The sequence below is a fragment of the Ctenopharyngodon idella genome, chromosome 4 (assembly GCF_019924925.1).
Source record: "Ctenopharyngodon idella isolate HZGC_01 chromosome 4, HZGC01, whole genome shotgun sequence".
Lineage (NCBI taxonomy): Eukaryota > Metazoa > Chordata > Actinopteri > Cypriniformes > Xenocyprididae > Ctenopharyngodon > Ctenopharyngodon idella.
Genome location: NC_067223.1, coordinates 14,179,122 through 14,199,638, shown reverse-complemented (window position 1 = coordinate 14,199,638; position 20,517 = coordinate 14,179,122). Strand labels below are relative to the sequence as shown.

Here is a 20,517-nt window from a genome sequence, read left to right as displayed (position 1 = left end):
ATTTAAAAAAAAACATTTTAAAACACTTATTTTAGTCAGGCAATATCTCGGGCACCTCTTAATGTGGAAACGTGCGCCTCATGCACTGCAGCGGAAAGCTTCGTCTTCCCGACTTATCCGTGCAGAGCAATTCATAGTTCTGCACAGATTGTGCTTTCAGTGTAATCTCGACTAAAGATTAAAGTGTTAGGTAAGAAAGAGATTTTTGTATATAATGAAATGCAAATTTATATTTAACGAATTTTCAGCGCGGTCAATGTAAAACATATCCAAAAGCTGAGCGTGCGAGACATTGGTTCTTATTGTTTCATTCATTCAGGCCGCACTTTTAGCCAACTTACAGACTGTGAAGTCAGTTTGCTAATTTATGTTCGTTCGTTATTTCAGCTCACTGCAAGCACATGCATTTTGGTTTATACAGTTCACGCATTTTATGTAAGTGTTTTGATCTCTTGTGTGCGAACTAATTACGCTTTTACGGTCTTTGTTGTAGACGGTTGCATGGCTTGCAGCGCACGATTCATTGAACATTTACACATTCCATTACGCATGTCCTCTCTTGTAGGTGTTCGTGTGTGTGCTGTCAGTTTTTTTCGTGTGTGTGGCCTTAAAACAACTGTAAACATGCCCAAAAGAGCCAAGAAGAATGAGGAAGCTGTGGAGGGGGAGACTGGCAATGGAACTGGTACAGTGTTTTAATACCCATAAAAGAAAAAGAGCTGGCATCCTTACAGTTTACATCTGATAACATTAACCTTTCTGTCACAGCACCTGCAAAGAAAGAGAAAAAAGGGAAAGAGCCAGAGGCCCCGATTCTGTATGAAGACCCTCCAGATAAGATGACCAGTAAGGATGGCCGTGCAGCCAACATGAAAATCACCTCCTGGAACGTGGACGGTCTGCGTGCATGGGTCAAAAAGAACGGCCTTGATGTAAGAGATCACATGACTCATGCACTTAATATTTAAAGTGCCCCTATAATGCTAATTTTAAGGCTCATATTTTGTTTTAGAGGTCTCCTGCAATAGATTTTCATGCATCCGAGGTCAAAAAGCACTTTAATTTTTTCATAATATACATTGCAGCATTAGCTCTTTTCACACTGTGTCTGAAACGCTTTGATAAAGGATTCGGTCTCTCTAAACCCTGCCTTTCCAAGAGCTTCCTCTGTTCTGATTGGTCAGATGGCCCAGTCTGTTGTGATTGGTCTACTGCTTGCAGTGCGTATCAGAAACAAAACTCCCATTACCATATCTGAATTTCAGCTCCTCAGCACTTGATACACAGTGATACGAACAGTAATGATGGAGTCGGTTTTACTGTGTCCTCCGCTAGAACTGCAGTGTTTGAGGGCGAGTCAAAGCATTTGCAGCAGCCAATGAAGACCATAGACTGGCATTATGCCAATTTGTTGCAAACCTACATGGGTTTGTGCAGGAAGTAAGACTGGAATTGCTGACGACTCATTTCAGGCAGTCCAGAATCAGTTCTTTCTTTTGGGAGACAATAACTCCATTTATCATGCACTTTAATCTTTGAAATATAACAGCTTTATAACACACTACATAAAAGGTAATATCTGAAAAAGCATAATAGGGGCACTTTTAACATATTGATCGTGTTTTACATGTATATCATGGTCCTTCTTGAACACTGTGTATTCTCTGCCTCATTATTTAGTATTTGTGTGAGAATCTATATCAGATTACTAGGAATATGGACCATTTTCCATTCCTTTGTTGTTGTCTGCTTTCAGTGGGTACGTAAGGAGGACCCAGACATACTGTGTCTGCAGGAAACTAAGTGCGCTGAGAAAGCCCTGCCGTCTGATATCACTGAAATGCCCGAGTATCCACACAAGTACTGGGCTGGATCAGAGGATAAGGAGGGTTACAGTGGAGTGGCCATGCTCTGCAAGACCGAACCCCTCAATGTCACCTACGGTATTGGTAAGTCTAACAAGGGATGTGATTCTCCCCCCGCCTTTCCATCTCCCCTGTATTTATATGGAATTCTGTATTTTCCAAACTGAGAAGTATGACCCAGGTGAATTGTGTAATGTCCGTCTCTGCAAGCGCTGCGAGTTTGTGCTGCTTATAGTGTAAACGCAACACATGCATTTGTAGTGAGAATTGTTTGTAAATCAACAAAAGAGATGCTTTAAGGTCTCCCGGCTGTTTTCTGCCCAAATAAAAGCTCTATTGTTTAGCTTTAAAAAAAGCAAAGAAATACAGTTATAAATAGTATTGTAATTTTATTGTTGTCGTGTAAAAAATATTATTTTATTAATACTACTATTATTAATAGTAGTAGTAGTAGTAGTAGTAGTATTAAAGGGAAAGTCCATCCAAAAATGAAAAGCTGTTTCAAACCTGCATGACTTTTTTTTCTTCTTCGGTGGAAAGAAGATATTTTGAGGAATGTTGGTAGCTTAACAGTTTCAATTCCTGTTGATTTCCATTTTATGGACAAAAAATACAACGGATGTCAACGGGAACCAAAACTGTTTTTTTTTTTTTTTTTTTTTTTTTTTTTTGTCCAGAGTTGATCACATGCCTGATAACCCAGATTTGTCTTTATGCTGTGTGATTTGTATTGTTCATCAGTTGCTATTCTTTTCATGGACTCCTCACATTTTCCTGAAAAAATATAAAAGTGTTAAATAAAACCTTTTGATGTTAAAAGGTATCTACACTCTTGTCCAAGATCCAAATCTTGAGTTTTTTGAAAGTTCAATATGTATTTCTGCTTGAATATAGGTAAAGAGGAACATGATAAAGAGGGTCGGGTTATCACTGCTGAGTTTCCATCTTTCTTCTTGGTCACTGCGTATGTGCCCAATGCCAGCCGTGGTTTGGTGCGGCTCGACTACCGCAAGACCTGGGACGTGGATTTCCGGGCCTACCTGAGCGGCTTGGACCAGCGCAAGCCCCTGGTGCTGTGTGGCGATCTGAATGTGGCCCATCAAGAGATCGATCTTAAAAACCCTAAGGGTAACCGCAAGAACGCAGGCTTCACCCCCGAGGAGCGTGAGGGCTTCACACAGCTACTTGAGGCCGGCTTCACCGACAGTTTCCGGGAACTGTATCCGGAACAAGCCAATGCCTACACCTTCTGGACCTACATGATGAACTCTCGAGCCAAAAACGTCGGCTGGCGTTTGGACTACTTTGTGCTGTCGGCCGCATTACTCCCGGGTCTGTGCGACAGCAAGATCCGAAACACGGCAATGGGAAGTGACCACTGTCCTATTACCCTGCTTTTGGCTGTGTAGATGAGGTTTCTCAGGGCCACAACCGTTCAGTTCCATAAAGAAAGTCCCTGATTCACTTTTTAGTGCTTCATGCATAGACACAGAAGGGTCTAGTCCTGTTAGTCCTAGATTAGAATTTTCTTTCTAAAAACCAAATACAGGTCCAAATATAGGCCTATGTGTGTGGCAGACATGTATTGAAAGGAGTCATGGTTGGTTAATCCAATTGTTTTGCAGCTTTGGTTCAGTCTGCTGTTATTGATCTCTTGAAAGCAATCTATCAATGTTTTAGAAAAATTCCATACTGTTATCTAAATGACAACCCCTGCCAAACTACTGTAATAAACATTGTCTCAAATTATAGCAAAATGTTTTGAAGCTTGTAAAATACCTTGACCTACAAAGACCTATGATGTGATATATGATGTTTTTTTTTTTGGATTTTGTCTTTGGTGCTATTTTAACCTTTGAATTTTACAATACTCCCAGCTTAGTGAAGTTAGTTGTAGTTAAATCTTACATATATTACATAAAGACAAATGATTTTGCTTTTTGTGCTGTTTATTTCACTCTGTCTATCTGTAGCCATTTTTTTTCAGGATTTGAAATAAAGTAGTTTATAAAAAAGTTTCTGATCTTATTTTTTTATTTGTTAAACATTAATTCTCATTAAAGTCATTAACAAACATTGTTTTAATGCTTAAATTATGTACAAACAGAAATGAAACTGATTCACATGTTTGTTTGTTTATATATATTAATTAAATATATTCATTAAATACATTTGTTAGTATATAGCGGACCGTAATGTTGAAAATGACATTAAAGTTAACATAGAGGGTTACACATTTTCTTTTTAGAACAAGTAGGTATCTACATCTACAAAATACAACATTTATATTGTCCAAACTGCTTATAATAAGTGATAATAATTATTGAATTATATTTACTTGACACTTAAACAACAGACGGATTTAAATTGCAGACAGCGGAATTATAAACAAAGACGAATCATGAACGTCAATTACGTAACGCGACGTTCGCCAATGGCAGGCGTTGATCTGGTGGCTTATGAATATTAATAAGAACACGTGATTGAAACTCCAGGAAGGTTACCAAAGCAACGTTGGGCATGATAATATTAAATATTCATGAGCTAAATCCACGGCCACATCCTTCATAATAAAAGCCCTTTAAGTTTACAATTTTTAAAATATGAACATAAATCGATAATGTTTCTAAACTCCTTGTCCCAGACCAGTCTAGATGAAACCACATTAACAGTAAAAAGCATACAAAACAATCGCGAGTTGAAAGAATGGTTTGGGAGCTGGGTTTGTGAGATGGCCTCGCAAAACTAGTATAATGTGGTTTTGCACCACCAGAGGGAGAACTCGAACTACACTGTAGACCAGACCAAAGCGGATTAGACCGGAATCTGTGTCGTTCAGTCCAGTGTTTTGAAACCAACGAAATGATCAGGTGGAAATTAAATCGAAATTAAAAAGTATTCCGTTTTTTAGCGCCGTTCTTCTGAATCATGTTACACGGCTGTTGAAAATATTAATTTCGAGATTTTTTAAAGTTGATTTAAGTTGTAAACAATGGAAGCTCTGTGGACAAAAATCGAAGGTCAGTAATTTATTTTCCTAGTTTGTTTTTCCGTTTTGGTAAAATACAACACAACATGTTCAAATAATAAAACGAATTGTAATTAATTCAGTAAGATCTGATTTTTACGTGTATCATGAATCGTCTTTTGGGAATAGATTATAATCATTTATTTTGTTTATTTTATTTTGAAGGATACCATCTTTCAAAGTGGAAATTATGAAATAGGCTAATTTAAATCCAGACTATAAGGTCAAAATGGTTTCCTAATTTTTTTATTTTTTTTTTAATCAGACCCTCTTTCATTGATGAGCTTCATGGTTCCACACTTGAGGTTACTGTCTGCAGCCATGTGGCAGGTGACAGAACAGAGACAGGTGAAGCACTATGGGGTGCTGGAGGAGTTTGTAATCATGGTGACAAAGACTGTGCCAGAGCTTCTAAATGACCATCAAACAGCCCAGCTTATACTTGGCTTACGAGCAAGGGTACGAAATGTCATAGTACACAAAAACGGATAACATTTAGGATCCACCATGTAAAAGAGAAATGGCTTTTCAGTTTCTAAAGAAGACATTAGTTCCAGTATTGTATCTGTTATTTTGCACAGCGTCTTCTGGAGCTGTGTCGTGGTCAACATCATGTTGACCTGGAAGAAATTCAGCCTCACATGGATCGAATCCGTGCTCCTCGAGTCAACAGTGCACTCAGTGAGGTCAGTGAGGTCAAATCATTCACATTTGGAGGTTGTTGAAAACGCATGTTGTCTGTTTGTGCTTAGATAAAAATTCAAGTATATTTCTGCAGGTTGTTGATGAAGACATGGGGGAATCTGAGGCCTGTTTTTTGGACCTCATTCGGACCCTTATCAGCAACCCTGAAAAGAGGGAGCATTTCTTCCAGGTTACAAACACATAAATATGGTCACAATGCACTTGGTTTTTGCTCTTTTTCTTCCAGTGCCATGCAATTAATCTTCCCCCAACCCTTTGCAATTAATAGAACATTTTCCCAGAAGAATACGGACCCAAGTTTGACAAAAACCTACAGACACTTATGGAAGTCTTCCTTCTGCAGCTAGACCAGATGATTTCAGTCCCAGACCTTTCACAGGTACTTCAATAAGCATCAGTAAAGAACACTGTTACTGTGTTATTTCTCTAACCGTTGGTCTGATTTTGTTCCTCAGACAGTCTCTTGGCTCAGGGCCTGTCCGTCTCTTCTGGAGGAATGCATTCATTCAGTTTCTGTCCCAAAGCAAATGAAGACCCTGCTTGAACACCACAGAGCTAATGGAAATCTTCAGGACACTGGTAGAAGTTTTTATGTTAACAGTGCCATATCCATGTGAAAGATTATATCAGATGCATTTGCATTATGTGAATACAAGAAGGTTTCAGTCAGTTGCATCTGTGTTTGTGAAGCTGTAAAGCAGATGGCATATACAGTCAGAATGACAATAGAACAGTTTCACAAATGAAACCTGAATTACAAAGAAACAGTTTCATTAAGGTGAACCATTTGGGAGGTTTTAACAGTATTGCATAACTAAAAGCATAACTAAACATTAAAAATGCAATCAAGAATGCAACAAACACTTAATTTGAACATTTACGTATTCTACAGTACTACTTTCAATTAATTTTGTGTCTTTGTCTTTCTCTGTTGTAGAGTCTCTTCACTCTGCTCATAACAGCTGTACATTTTCATCTCAATCTCTCCCTCCACTGGTTCGGGTCGTCATATCCAGCGATCACACAGAATCTGGTGACCCGTCTGAACCAGGAGCCGATTTAGATGGTCAAGACAAAGATGATTGCCGCACTGATCCAGATACATCCAGCTGCACGGCTAAAAAGAGAAAATTCAAAATGGAGACCGAGGAGAGAGAAGATGAAGAGGATGACGATGACGATGATCAAAACTGGCCAATCACGGCTGCCCAATCTAGAGGAAAGAGGAACAGTTATGATGATAGCTCTATTGGTGAAGGGCTGAATCAGACGCACACCAAAAAAAACTCCAAAAAATCCTCTAAAAGGAAAAGAGAAGACACCGCAGAAGTGTCCAGAGAGTTCACATTTATCAATCATTTGGGGGCATACACAGGTCAGTTCATTTTAAAGGGGTCCTATTATGCTTTTTTACATTTTCAACTTTCTTTAGTGTGTAATGTTGCTATTTGAGCATGAAAAATGTCTGCAAAGTTACAAAGCACAAAAATAAGGTGTTTTTTGAATATTTAAGCATAAAAACCTATTATAGTAGAGCCCAAAAACAAAATCAACACTTTATAAAATGGTATAATGGTTCCTCTTTATATCATCGCTTTAAATGCCTCTTTGTTTTCATTTATTAGTGGCACCTCATGGGAAGTATTACACTTTGGCTTATACCCACAACACCTTAGCATCATGAAGATGACTTTAGCTTAAAAATCTAGTTTAAAACTCTAATAATGCAAATATAAGCAACTGAGCAGATTTACATGCTTTTCTGCTTCATTTACCCAGAAGAGTCTTCATACCAGACCTCTGATGCTTCAAAAGTTCCTTGGTCAGAGGAAGAAACGTTCGGCCTCATTGACATATGGGGAAAAGACAGCGTCCAGCGGAGTCTGAAAGACTGTGCCCGCAACCGACACATTTTCAACCTCATCTCTAAGAAGATGTTCGAGAGAGGGTTTACCAGAACAGCAGAGCAGTGTCACACCAGGATAAAGCGCTTGAAAATGAGCTTTCGACAATGCCATGAAAACATGTGAGTTAATTTAGAAAGTGTTATTTTAGTTTTTGTTTATGATTATAGTTTATTAATATGTTAAACTAGCTCTTATTTTTACTTTTCATGTTAATTTTACTTAAAATTAACATGAAAATGTTTCTTAAGTAGCAAATCAAATCAGCATATTAGAATGATTTTTGAAGGATCATGTGACACTGGAGTAATAATGCTAAAAATTCAGCTTTGACCACAGGAATAAATTACATTTTAAAATATAATCAAATATTTTACTTTTTTTTTTTTCCCACAATATTACCGTTTTTACTGTATTTTTGATCAAATAAATGCCACCCAAAAAACTGAATTCAGATTTTTTTTCTTTTTTTTTTTTTTTTTTTTCAGATAAACCTTTTTTTTCTTTGATTATAACTGAACCGAATCTGCATTTGTTTGACAGTGTGAGAGGAGAAAAACCGGAATGGAAGTTCTATAATGTTCTGGAGAAAATTCTCTGCCGTAAAGACTCTACAGAACAGGAAGACGGTATTAATGATGTCAGCATTCCAGAAGAGTCCCCAGGACAGCAGGCAGAAGACGACACTGATTGGGATGTTCTTGGTCATGTTGGACTAGAGGGTACGCATATAGTTAATACAATATGTCCAGCAAATCTAAGACTCATATTATTAACCAAAGTTTCACTTACACCCTCTCAAGGCACCAGGAATATCCCATGGACAGACCTAGAGACGCAAACCCTCATCAGGATCTGGGGAGAAGACAAAACCCAGCGAGAGCTGAGAGGGGTTCTCCAGAACGGACACATCTTCGCCATGATCTCAAAAAAGATGGCCGCTCACGGTTATGTTCGAACAGCAGAGCAATGTCAGAGTAGAGTGAAAAGACTGAAGCTGTGCTTCAAACAGTCTTACGAGAGTAAACAGTGAGTGCTTCGTTATCTTCAACATCATTGTTAAAACATTCCTGATGCAGTAAAAGCAAAACATTAAAAAATGTTTTATTGTATTTCAAATAACTGAAAGTGTTATTCTTGAATTTTTTTGCAGCACTGAGGGCAAAGAGCAAGTTGACTTTAAATTCTATAAACAGATGGAGAGAATTATGGCTAATGAAGAATCATGCTCATCACAGATCAAAGAGGAGGAGTCAACAGACATCGAATACCAGGTGTACAAGTACCAGGAAATAGGTATCTTTTTGTTCCTGTTACTTTCCTGTAGACTATTGTTTTGTATCACATTACTGTTCAAATGTTTGAGGTCAGTAAGAGTTTTTTGAAAGATTTTTTTTTTTTTTTTTTTATCCAGCAAGGACGCATAAAATCAAAAGTGACAGTAAAGACATTTATAATGTTACAAAAGATTTCTTATAAATGTTCATCAAAGAAATAATAACCAGAACAACTGCTTTTAACCTTGATAATAATAATCATTAGAATGATTTCTGAAGGAACCTGTGACACTTAAGACTGGAGTAATGATGCTGAAAATTCAGCTTTGCATCACAGGAATAAATTACAGTTTAAAATATATTCAAATAGAAAAGTGTTATTTTAAATTGCAATAATATTTCACAATATTACTATATTTTTGAACACATAAATACAGCCTTGGTGAGCATTAAACACTTCTTTCAAAAAACATTAAAAAAAATCTTACGGACCCTAAATGTTTGAATGCTTGATTTGATCTTCTAGCCATTTCAGTTTCCATGGATGGGGATTCATGCATTTTTAAGCATGATGTAATTGCCCAAAAGTGTCTTAATACATGTGTCATGTCCTCCTATCATCACCCAACACAGAAACCGCAATGAACTGCATGGATGATAGAAAGAAGGTCGCCTGGTCCGATGCTGAGACGCTGATTCTCCTCCAGTTATGGGGCAATGAACAGGTCCAGAGGAACCTTCAGCTTTGCCCTCACAACGGCCACATCTACTTAGAGATCTCTGAGAAGCTGAATGCTCACGGATACCTGCGCTCCGCTGAGCAATGCCATACCAGAATCAAACGACTCAAAATCAGCTACAGGCAGTGCAGGGACAGCATCAGGTCAGTGGACGACCATATTCAAGAGGCATTTATGTTATGCAGCACCAAATAATAGAGCACATTATTTGTGAATATGGCCTGAGCACTAAATATATATTTAATGGAATGTGCATATAGTTTCAGTGTGTGTGTGTTTTTTCTGTGCAGTTCACCTGAAGCTGAACGCATAGAATTTAAGTTCTATGATCTGATGGAAGACATTTTTCAAAAGAATGCTTCATCCAGAGTGTCAGGAGATAATGAATCCAACAATGGCATCAAATCAGGTACTTTTGATAAAGGGGTCCTATTATGCTTTTTTTTACATTTTCAACTTTCTTTAGTGTGTATGTTGCTGTTTGACATTGAAAAAGGTCTGCAAAGGTTGCAAAGTCCCTCCAGCGGGAGTTATTCTCTGTATCAGTGCGCACTGTTTCTGAACTCTCTGAAACGCCTCCATTGTAGTCTCTCTTCTGGGAACAAACATGTCACAATATTCCTCATTTAAATAATTAAATAATTATAAATAAAATAAAGGGGCGGGGCCTGATTGAGTTAGTGGTGTGTTGAAACTCACGGTTATGGTAAGGGGCGTGACATTTCCCAAACACACTCAAAGTGCTTGACGAATCACAACACACTGTTCCAGCCAACCAATCAGAGCACATTTTGCTTTTCAGAAGGAGGGGCTTCATAGAGACAGGAACTAAACAGAGTGTTACTGACAGACTGGGAAGAGAGGAGCTGGAACAATGTCAAATTTGTGAAAAATAAGGTGTTTTTTGAACATTCAAGCATGTAAATCTATCCTAGTAGAGCCCAAAAACAAAATCAAGACTTTGTAAAAGGGCATAATAGGTCCCCTTTAAATGTCTTATGTTACAGATATGAAATGTGTATTATTTCAGTTCTTGATAACTGAATTTGAGATGTCATTTTATAACATAGTACATAATTCTATTATGGTATATTTGTTTTTGCTAGAAATTCAACCCTAAAATGATTTTGTATATTGTAGTAATACCTGTTTTTGATAATCCAGTTGAAAATAACATGTTAATATCTTCTGTCAGACTCCCAGGACACCTGCAGTAGGGAGGACCAGACAGCATCCTGGTCAGACTCTGAAACTGTAGCTCTAATAGACATTTGGGCAGAAGATGAGGTGCAGGAAGCCCTGAGAGGATCCGTCCATAATGGCCATGTGTTTGCTGATATAGCAGAGAAACTGAACAGTCAGGGATTTTTCAAATCACCAGAGCAATGCAGATGGAAGATCAAAAACCTGACAAAGAATTTCCGACAGTTTTACGAAAGGAAAAAGTGAGTTTGGCTTTATTTTTGCTTGTTGACTTTGAAAATGAAATGGGTGAAATGTTTTTAGCTGAGGTTTAATAATGTCCTCCATATTGTTCTCATCTAGATGTGGCATAGAGAATGTAGATTGTAAATACTATGATAAACTGGAGCAGGTTCTGGGTGATGAGGCCTTTTCCATGGATGTCTTTGATGAAGATGATCAGGATGCAGGTTTGTGATTTGAAATTCATTCATACATACATACATACATACATTCTGTGAATCTCAAAGGTCACCCCCCCAAAAAAGAGAAATTCCAATAATAACAGACTGGTCCGTCTGACCAAACAGAGCAGAGTAGACCAATCACAACATGACATCATTTTATTAACCTAAACTCTTCATCCACTCGTTGTTCCTCAGAATACCAGCAGGCAGCCATGGTAGCCGTATCTGAATCAGGCAGAAAGATGACCTGGTCAGACCGGGAAACTCAGGCCCTGCTGGACATCTGGGGTGATGACCGTGTGCAGCACAGCCTCATGTCCTGCCCCAAAAACAGGCACATATACAGATATATTTCAAAGAGAATGATGGCACTGGGTTTCAACAGAACGGGCGTCCAATGTCACTCGCGTATAAAAAGACTCAAGTCCCAGTTTTACTACGATGGGTGAGTGAGTTTAAGTCTGTTTTTACATTGATGAGTAGTTCTTAAAGGTTGTGTTCAGAAAGCAATAACTGTGTGCTATTTACTGCACAGCATAAATGCATAATATGCGGTATATTATATAGTATGGTAGTCTGCTATTCTGAACATAGCGGTATACTATTTTCAATTCTGTGTTTTTCAGCAGGGAGGAGTGTAAATTCTATGATCAACTGGAGCAGATTATTTTAAAGGATAGAACATCTGATGACCAGGACATCAGTGAGCTGGAATCCATAACTGATTCTGATTCAGGTATTTTTTTCTTTTTTTTTTTTTTTTTTTTGATCTGCTTATGCGTGCTCCCGAGAGCCTCTCTTCTGTTCACTGACACACGAATGCTTATAATGTTCAGGATAATGCCGAAAGATCTATCCTGTATTTTAATGTCATGCAAAGAAAAAGGATTAATTCAAGCTGTAGTCTCACATAGCAAAATCTATACAGTCTATAGTCTCAAATATACTTTATAATCAAACTATCATAACTCTGTAACATTTATTAAATAATTCCTGCCCAAGGCATATGCAAAACGAGGGGGCGGGGCCTGGTTGAGACATGATGCATCTGTCGACATGATGCCAGTGAATTACAGAGCTGGTGCAAACATCCACATCGCAATGATCAGATGCTTTCTTAACTGCTGTTTTCTCACCGCTGTCATTTTTGTTGTGTTTTTGTTATTGAGAGGAAAGTGTGCAGTACATATTTACATATTCATCTAAATGTCACTCTCAGCAGCGTGAACGGCGTCAGGATGTTCGTTAACAATATATCGCAGTAAGTTTCTGGCTGCAGTTCACGTAATGGCCACCGGTGTCACTAATAACAAGGATTTCTGAATTATACATATAGCCCCTTTAAATCATCTTACTCGCACTATAAAATGTATTTTTGGCACATACCGGTATAAACGCGTCTGTCGATACATCATCACATGACTAAACATGCGTCATCATTTTTGAATACCTCCATTTTCACAGTCAACACTACAATGCAGAAATGGCATTTTGAGTGTGGATGGAAGGTAAAAGATGTGTTTTCATATGTATCCAGAATAATGTAGATGTAGCCATAGTCTCCTTTCTAACTGGGATCTCTATATAAGTTCTTCATGATATCAAAAAGTTTAAATATGATTTGTGAAGATGCATTTGGACCTGTTTTTGCATGTCCAGACTCCCTAGCTCTCTCCAAACCGCCAACTGTGGACGGGCCGAAGCTGGCATGGGGTGACAGTGAGACACACACACTTATATCCATCTGGGGGAGTGACCCCATTCAGGAGAGGCTAAAAGGCTGCGTCAAACGCAAACCTGTTTTCCAGCAGATCGCGCTGGTCATGGCCGAGAAGGGCTACAGCAGGACAGATGAACAGTGTCGCTCCAGGATTAAAAGACTGAAGGCCAGTTACCGCCAGTGTCTTGATAATTACAGGTAGATACAACAACTTTGACCTCAAAAATAGAATATTTAAATATACTAATAAAATGTAAGAATTACATTTTTAATTTTTTACAATTTTTTAATTTTCTCAACTCATAGAAACCAAGGGGAGCATGTGGAGTGGAAGTTCTTCAAGCAGCTAAATAAAATATTTGAAAAGTACCCTCTAGATGAGACTGAAACCACCACGGCTCAGGAGCCAGAGGCAGTTGGGAGAAAAAACCCCAGCAGGTCTGCAAAAGCACAGAGCTCAGGTGAAAATGTTTACTTTTTTCCTGATATTAAAGGTTGAATGTGTAATTCTCACCAAATAGAACAGCAAAAATAATGTGCACATTTTACAGAGGCATCAGACTACAAATGGAGAATGAGGAGAATGTATTTAAACATTGAAAATGTGCATACTTCACTTTTTTTAATGTCAAGTGTAAATGCAAAGTTACACTTTGCAAACAGTACATACTGTTCAAAGGTTTAGGTTCTTGAACAAATTTTTTGAAAGAGATTAATAATCTTAATCTGACCCTAAACTTTTGAACAATAGTGTATGTTTGAGAATAACACATTTTACTTATTTTTTATTAACCATATTTTGTTACTGCACTTTTTTAGTCTGACTACGCTACACTAATGCCCCTGAATCACCTCTGGAGGGGAGCGAGACTCATTCTCCTGGATATCTGGGCTTAGGAATATAAATCAGATCTGAGGTATTTTCTGTCATGTGGACTGTGAAGGATGGATTAAGGACATACACACAAACCTTTAATCGTCTGAAATCCAAGCAAGAACTTGCCAAAAAAAAAATCTTCCCCTGTCAAGCAACAGAAATACAGGACCTTAGCTGGTTCTCTCTGCATCAAAAAGCAGCGCACTGGCACTGCATTAATATTTATGTACATCTGAAAGACATTTGCCTAATGGTGCTGTTGTCATGTGGTCTCAGTTGATCACACATTTTCACAGGGTAAAATTTAGCGCTGAAATGTAGTTTGTCTCAGCTGCTTGGCAGCTTCCTGTGTGTGACTGGGATGGCAGTATTGAGGGTATGCACATGACATCACCATCGGCCAGAGTGACTGCGGTTACGCCCACTGAGTGGCAGCATTGGCTTTCGGTGTGTGAAAAAACAACACATTCAAAACGGGAAAGAGCTTTGCGATTGACGGTACAAATAGAGTTGACAAGAAATCTGAGGTACATTATCATTTTGAACTTTGAAATCAGGAACATATAAATGTCTGGAAACACAATTCCTGGCTGGATGTTAATATCCATGGATTACTGGATCTTTGGTTGTAACAGGAACACTATCAAGTCCAACCTTTAGTTTAATCGTTTGTTTTTCTTGCGTTTTCGCAGTTTCCTCTATTAAATCCAGTCATGCAGCAGGCTCTTTTGCCACTCAGTCTGGCTGAGGGGCCGTGTTCCAGCAGGAAAGTGACGTCAATTCATACCCTCTAGAGGATTTGCATGGGAAGATGCGAACTGCATCCTGAAGTCACAGGTCTATTACTGAACAATTAACAGTAAGTAGTAACTGGAATTAGAAAAACCAAGTATGAATTTGTAGCAAAACTCTTTCATTGTAACAAATAGACCTTGTCTGAAGTATTTTAGAACATAATGAAATAACTGTAGGGAATTCTTCCTGGTGCAGACTGATTTCTCAACCGAGTGCATAATCTTTCCAAATAAGAAACTTCCAGTTAATGGATTTATATTGTATATTTGTATCATAAAAAGAATCAAATTTGTGCTACATGAAAAAAAAAAAAAACACTGAAAATAATTTGCATTTTGTACAAAAGCATTAGCTTTTAAAGTATATTTGCTAGATTTAACAAATTTTAATATATATATATATTATACAAATGTAAGTTACTGTTACACAGGATGCCAAAGGTCATTGCCGAAATCTCAATCACAATTTAAGAGTGTACCCAATGTGTATTAGCATTAGCCAAATTAAAGGGTTAAATGAAAATTCTGTCATCATTTACTCACCCACATATCGTTCCAAACCTGTAAGACTTTTGATCATCTTCGAAACACAAATGAAAATTTGAGATTTCTGTCCCTGCTTCAAAAAGTTCACCAGTAAATAAAAGTCTACATTAAATCTGTTCATTATATAAAGCGATCAAGTCTCTTAGGAAAATTTGGACTAAACCGCTGGATTCATATGGATTAGTGTTACGATCTCTTTATGAACTTTTTGAAGCGCTAAAATGGTAGTTGTATAGACTGTCAATGGAGGGACAGTCAGATCTCTCAGATGTCATTAAAATATATTCATTTCTGTTTCACAGATGAAAAGTCTCATGGGTAAATAATTGATGACAGATTTTTTTCATTTTTGAGTAAACAAACCCTTTAAAGGATGTTTGTGTACAAAAACACATTGCATTGCTCAGTGATGGTGGAAGAGTGGACAGTGTTATTGATACAGCTCTTCCAGACAATAATCTGGAGTGAGTTTATCTAATATGCTTCTAAATTGGCCAAAGTGGACAACCATTAAGAATTTCTTTTTTTTTAAATACCACATTGATTCTGTTCTGCATTTTACTGTGCAATAAACAGATTATTTATTTGTTTGTTGAAATGACTTGACCAGCATGATTCAGACATCACCATGACTATGACAACAAGCCTTCTGGATCGAAGAACTCAATTATTATCAACTTAAATTTATAAATGCCACCAACTATGTAAACTACAAATTTATAAAGTATTTTCATGTGCAGTTTCAAATATGGGTTGCATAAACAAGCATGGTTTGGAAAACAAAACATTACCTTTTTAAAGTATCAGCTGACACGAAATTAACTAGTCATTTTAAATCTGCAAATTTGCATGTTCAGTCAAGGGCTTTTGGGTTCTAGCTTTACGCGGCCACGGGTTTGGTCATAGGTCCTTCTGCGATTGCCTCGCTCTGCCAGGTGAATCCTTTCATGCTTCTTCAGAGGCCCAGCGAACTTGAAGCTCCTCCCACAATGAGAGCACTGCCACGGCCGCTCACCCGTGTGGCTGAGCATGTGGTTCTTCAGGTGAGATGAGTGCTTGTAAGTCTTTCCACATCTTTCACAGGTGAACGGCCGCTCACCCGTGTGCACGCGCTCATGTCTCTTCATGTTCCCGATCTGAGAGAAGGCTTTTCCACAAATCTTGCAGCGGAACGGACGTTCTCCGGTGTGTATGCGCAGGTGGCACCGCAGCATCTCTGGTCCCGCAAACGTCTTGTGACACAGGGTGCACGGGATTTTGAGCCGGGGTCTCTCGTGGTTGCGCTGGTGCTTCTTCAAGTCGAACATATAGACGAAGGACTTGCCGCAGATGGAACACAAGTACTGGCGCTCGCCTGCATGATAACCTTTGTGTCTCCGGAGGAGGCTGGCATAGATGAAACTCTTCCCGCACTGGTTACACTGATATGAGCGCTCCATGGAATGGTAGCGGACATGGATGGACAGCTTAAATGCTGTCGGGAAGCTCTTGTCGCAGTGAGGACACTGGTGCAGGTTCTCTGAGGTGTGGCATTCGCGGTGAATCTTCAAGTATGAGCCCTGGGAGAAGCTCTTTCCACAGATGGTACACTTGTATGGTTTTTCGCCAGTGTGCACACGGATGTGCTTGATGAGGTCCGCTTTTTTGCGGAAGGTCTTGACGCACTGCGAGCATTTGAAAGGTCTGGCGAGCGAGTGCGTTTTGATGTGATTGGTCAGGAAGCTGAGGCACCTGAAGCTTTTCCCGCAGTCTGAACACTGGAACGGCCGCTCGCCAGTGTGTGTGCGCATGTGATTCCTCAGCAGGCACTCAAAACGGAACTCTTTGTGACACTCGGGACACGTGTGTCTTTTCTCTTCCTGCGTTGTCTGGGACTCTGAAGCAGCGGCTGCTGCCTTTTTGGAAAGAGCAGCTCGAGGTGGACTGCTCTTTCTGTGAATGATGGACTTTACAGACGGTGGTCTTTCTATGACAGGAACGTAAATTGTCTCCTCCCTCACAATCTCAACAGGAGTTGGAGGCAAAGCTGGTAGAGAGACACCCTTTCCAGTTAATTCTGAGATCCACTGCTCTAAACTGACTTGCCTCACACCAGATGTTTCCACCATCTCTGATTGTTCTAGGAACTGCAGTTGAGTCGTCTCCTCTCCCTCGTTCTCATACTCTGACACCACCACGGCGGAGCCGTCAGCGGTGAGGTAGATCTGTTGGACTTCACAGATGCCTGAGTCTTTCTCTTCACAAAGTGTCTCTTCTTGTTGTAAATCATCCTCTGCTTCTTCAGTGCCAGCTATCACTGTGAACTCCTCACTTTCAGCTAAAGGCTCAGCCTCTTCTGTGTAACTCTGAGAGGGGCTCATTATGGCAATGGCTGCATGATCAGATTCTGATTGGTTCTCGGTGCTTTCCGATTCAATGATAATCGTCTCTTGGGCAATGGAAGTGGGGGGCAACGGTTCCTCATGTTCAATGGTAATGGCTGGCGAGACTGTTTCTTGTACGATTGGATGAGGTAAACATACTACTTCAGCTGTAGAAGGAATGGACACTGTACAGACCAAAAGAAAAAAAAACTCCTTAGGAAATATTCAAATAATGTCTTCACAATAATACCATTAAAATTAATACAACTTTATTGCGTTTATGGATGAATCTCACAAAATCATGTTCAGGTCACAGTTTAAGTTAAAGGTGCAGTAAGCGATGTCTGAAATGCTGTTGAAAGTGGACTGGAACGAGCACCACAACACTTGTAGCCAATCAGCAGTAGGGGGCGTGTCCACTCATGATGGAGGAGGAGGAGAGAGAGCAAGAGGGAGAGACTGTAGAAAGAGTGATGGCTGAGAGACATTACAAAAGAGAAAAGCTCAGAGGAATATCACTGGAAAGCCTGAGAACAGACACAGAGGTTTGCGTTGTTCCATATGTAACAAAGTAACATTGGTTTTGCTACATTTCACAGAACTAAGATATGCTGTTGTTGTAATGATAGCTCTAGTAACAGGACAGTTTTGAGTGTCATTGAAGCATAATTTTGTTTCGCTTCAGCTATGATAAAGACACATACACTCTTGCATTGCATGTTCGTGTATTTTGGGGGTGGAGCAATCAAGGGATTGGTGTGTTTGTTTGGGTTGATTTCAAATATCAACAGTGTTTCTCAGAAATCGCTTACTACACCAAAATAATAAACAAAGTATTATAAATTTCAATTTGCTTAATTGTCACAAACTAGTCACAATAAAAAAAAAAAAATGACCCAGACATGTTTTGTAAGTTTCATATTAACTAAATATAAATTAAATATCTCAGTGTTTAATTCAGTTATTCAGTACATGCCAACAAATGTGGTACTGTAGCAACATTAAAGCTTACTTTCACTGATGACTCCCGGAGAGTGCTCATTGTTTTTTGCGTGCAGTCTTCTGGTTTTGAAGTGCTGGAGCACATCCTTTATCTCAACTGGATCTGAGAGCGGCTGCACAATCTCCTCCATCATCGCGAGGCCACCACAAAGCCGTGAGGCTGTCTGAGAAAGTCATCAGATTTCAAATCAGAGTTACCTTGAATTTTACAATGTCCTGAGCACTGCTGAGAATGCACTGAAGGTTTTATCTGCTCTATTTCTGTTGTAACTGGACCAAAAAAAATCTACATGCTATGGATAATGCATTATGCAATCTTTGAATGAGGACACACCTCTTTAAGGTTGGGCACTGGCAGCAGGTCTTCCACTCGAGACAGGAACTCCCATGCAAGGCTCTGTAATACGGCATCATATCCTGAACCATATTCTACAGGGAAGACATGCTGAAGACAGAGAAACAGAGGTGAAACATGGAAACACTTAATTTTCATTAATGTTTTATACATTCTTTTCACAGAGAGATGAAGCAAAAGACTAACCTGGATGAAATTCTCTTTCTTTTCTGTGTCCTCTAAAATGCTGTGCACCATTCTAATGAATTTGTTATTGATGATTTCACTTTCCACATCTTTACACTGCAACAAATTGAAAGCAAAGAAACAAGACCCTGCTACTTATGCAACAACTTGCTGAAATACAATTTCTGTATATGGTTAGTGCAATTACAAAAAAAATAAATAAATAAATAAATAAATTACTTTATGTGTGAGATTTCGAAGAGAATCAAGATGTGCCTGAATGATCCACAGATCTGGCATTTGATCTTTTAGACAAAGCTCTAAGATCACCTAGAAGAAGAAAAATCCCACGTTACCTGTGCAATACGTAAAAAAATATAATAAAAATATTTTTTAAAAATTTTGCGCAAATAAGATTTACCTTTTTACGCATGTGAAAGATCAGTTTATTAACCAGACTTCGACTCATGATGTCTGGAACGGTCTCTGTCACCAGCATCACAAATTGCTCCAGCTTGCCGTACTGCGTTACATTACGACGCTGAATCACCTGCCATAGAAACGCTGACATCAGCCGAAGAGGTGGCACAACCAGACGCAGGGCAGAGAGAGGGAGAGCTTGAGGGAAAAAAAGAGAAAAATAAAGGTGGTGCAGATAAATGTAAATATCAGTAGAAAATATATAGATCTTCATATTTCTGAAAAAAAGTTGTGATGAATTTCATTGTAATTTGGATGTATAAGTCTACTTCTTGTTTTAAAGGATTATGGTTCTTAGGAAGAAGTTAACAGTTATTTACACAATGCACACATACACATCCTTTTATAGGTATAGGTTATGGACAAAAATAAATTGTATTCCATGCCACGTCAAAGAAGAAAAGTTAAGTGTTAATGTTAAATGAATCTAACAAATTCTACATTGCTCAAATAAGATGATCATTTTGCATGTTGTACATTAAACTTTACATACGTGCTGAAAACTTTATACTTAAGATTTAAATTGTTTAGTTAAGTTTTATTCTTATTTTAAAGACTACATACAACTTATAATTAATAATATAAATAGAACTGTAATCAGAAAATGTATTTTTAACTGTCATTATTCAGCATTAAAACTACTTAAAAAACACTTTTTTACAATAATACAGTTTCATTAATGGCAAATGACATAACAAATTAAGACTTTCGTTTACCAGGCTCTTCTTAAAATAATATAAACAAGTGTGTTTTGAGTTGTGGTGTGTGTGTGTGAGTAACTTTAATAGGATTGGTTGTGCTAGCTTCACTCTCTTAGCATTTAGCTCACAAGCTACAAAATACTCACCCGCCTCGCGACTCTCTACGTTAAGGATTTCCATTATTTAAAGTTAGAATAAATCTATACTTGTCTTTTAGTCAAACTCCGAACGCCTCATGTCACTGACTCAAACCATAATAACGGTTAAACGCACTTGTGAACGATTGTCGTGAAGTTGACCGAAGCAACGAACAACAACGCTCGAACGGGATACCGGAAGTAGCCGG

The 20,517-nt window shown here is 38.6% G+C and overlaps 3 protein-coding genes across 5 annotated transcripts; 2 read left to right on the top strand and 1 right to left on the bottom strand.

The window, feature by feature from the left end:
* The first annotated feature begins 30 nt into the window (after nt 1–30).
* apex1 (APEX nuclease (multifunctional DNA repair enzyme) 1) lies at nt 31–3,832 on the top strand. 2 transcript variants are annotated; one of them, XM_051892147.1, is made up of 6 exons: nt 61–190; nt 388–435; nt 566–685; nt 769–932; nt 1,757–1,949; nt 2,760–3,832. In XM_051892147.1, the coding sequence occupies exons 2-6, from the start codon at nt 402–404 to the stop codon at nt 3,272–3,274; spliced, it is 1,026 nt and encodes a 341-aa protein (XP_051748107.1). In that variant the 5' UTR covers nt 61–190; nt 388–401; the 3' UTR covers nt 3,275–3,832. The 2 variants fall into 2 exon arrangements, with proteins under 2 accessions (XP_051748109.1, XP_051748107.1); XM_051892149.1 differs by lacking the exon at nt 388–435 and having other exon boundaries at nt 31–190.
* An 831-nt stretch (nt 3,833–4,663) lies between these two features.
* Nucleotides 4,664–15,706, top strand: zgc:113263 (uncharacterized protein LOC503753 homolog). Of its 2 annotated transcripts, none has more exons than XM_051890881.1 (20): nt 4,664–4,885; nt 5,159–5,352; nt 5,475–5,579; nt 5,672–5,767; nt 5,867–5,977; nt 6,054–6,177; nt 6,536–6,973; nt 7,378–7,624; nt 8,046–8,224; nt 8,306–8,531; nt 8,656–8,798; nt 9,413–9,662; nt 9,810–9,928; nt 10,715–10,964; nt 11,065–11,171; nt 11,364–11,613; nt 11,798–11,904; nt 12,828–13,086; nt 13,195–13,349; nt 13,708–15,706. In XM_051890881.1, the coding sequence occupies exons 1-20, from the start codon at nt 4,858–4,860 to the stop codon at nt 13,710–13,712; spliced, it is 3,393 nt and encodes a 1,130-aa protein (XP_051746841.1). In that variant the 5' UTR covers nt 4,664–4,857; the 3' UTR covers nt 13,713–15,706. The 2 variants fall into 2 exon arrangements, with proteins under 2 accessions (XP_051746841.1, XP_051746840.1); XM_051890880.1 differs by having other exon boundaries at nt 4,665–4,885; nt 11,795–11,904.
* Nucleotides 14,805–20,508, bottom strand: si:dkey-14d8.1 (zinc finger and SCAN domain-containing protein 12). The gene is made up of 7 exons (XM_051890882.1): nt 20,318–20,508; nt 19,412–19,608; nt 19,231–19,320; nt 19,012–19,107; nt 18,805–18,915; nt 18,481–18,634; nt 14,805–17,653 (listed from the first exon to the last, which is right to left on the bottom strand). Exons 1-7 carry the CDS (start codon nt 20,349–20,351, stop codon nt 15,963–15,965), a joined length of 2,373 nt encoding a protein of 790 aa, XP_051746842.1. The 5' UTR covers nt 20,352–20,508; the 3' UTR covers nt 14,805–15,962.
* Nucleotides 20,509–20,517: the final 9 nt, after the last annotated feature.

Coding starts and splice junctions, on each gene's coding strand:
- zgc:113263 (XM_051890880.1), top strand. CDS start 4,858: ATGGAAGCTCTGTGGACAAAAATCGAAG. Junction 8,225..8,305: donor TGGTCATGTTGGACTAGAGG/GTACGCATATAG, acceptor CACCCTCTCAAG/GCACCAGGAATATCCCATGG. Junction 11,905..12,827: donor CATAACTGATTCTGATTCAG/GTATTTTTTTCT, acceptor TTGCATGTCCAG/ACTCCCTAGCTCTCTCCAAA.
- apex1 (XM_051892147.1), top strand. CDS start 402: ATGCATTTTGGTTTATACAGTTCACGCATTTTAT. Junction 436..565: donor ATACAGTTCACGCATTTTAT/GTAAGTGTTTTG, acceptor CCTCTCTTGTAG/GTGTTCGTGTGTGTGCTGTC. Junction 933..1,756: donor TCAAAAAGAACGGCCTTGAT/GTAAGAGATCAC, acceptor GTCTGCTTTCAG/TGGGTACGTAAGGAGGACCC.
- si:dkey-14d8.1 (XM_051890882.1), bottom strand. CDS start 20,351: ATGGAAATCCTTAACGTAGAGAGTCGCGAGGCGG. Junction 19,609..20,317: donor CGTAGAGAGTCGCGAGGCGG/GTGAGTATTTTG, acceptor TTTTCCCTCAAG/CTCTCCCTCTCTCTGCCCTG. Junction 18,916..19,011: donor AGAAAGAGAATTTCATCCAG/GTTAGTCTTTTG, acceptor CTCTGTCTTCAG/CATGTCTTCCCTGTAGAATA.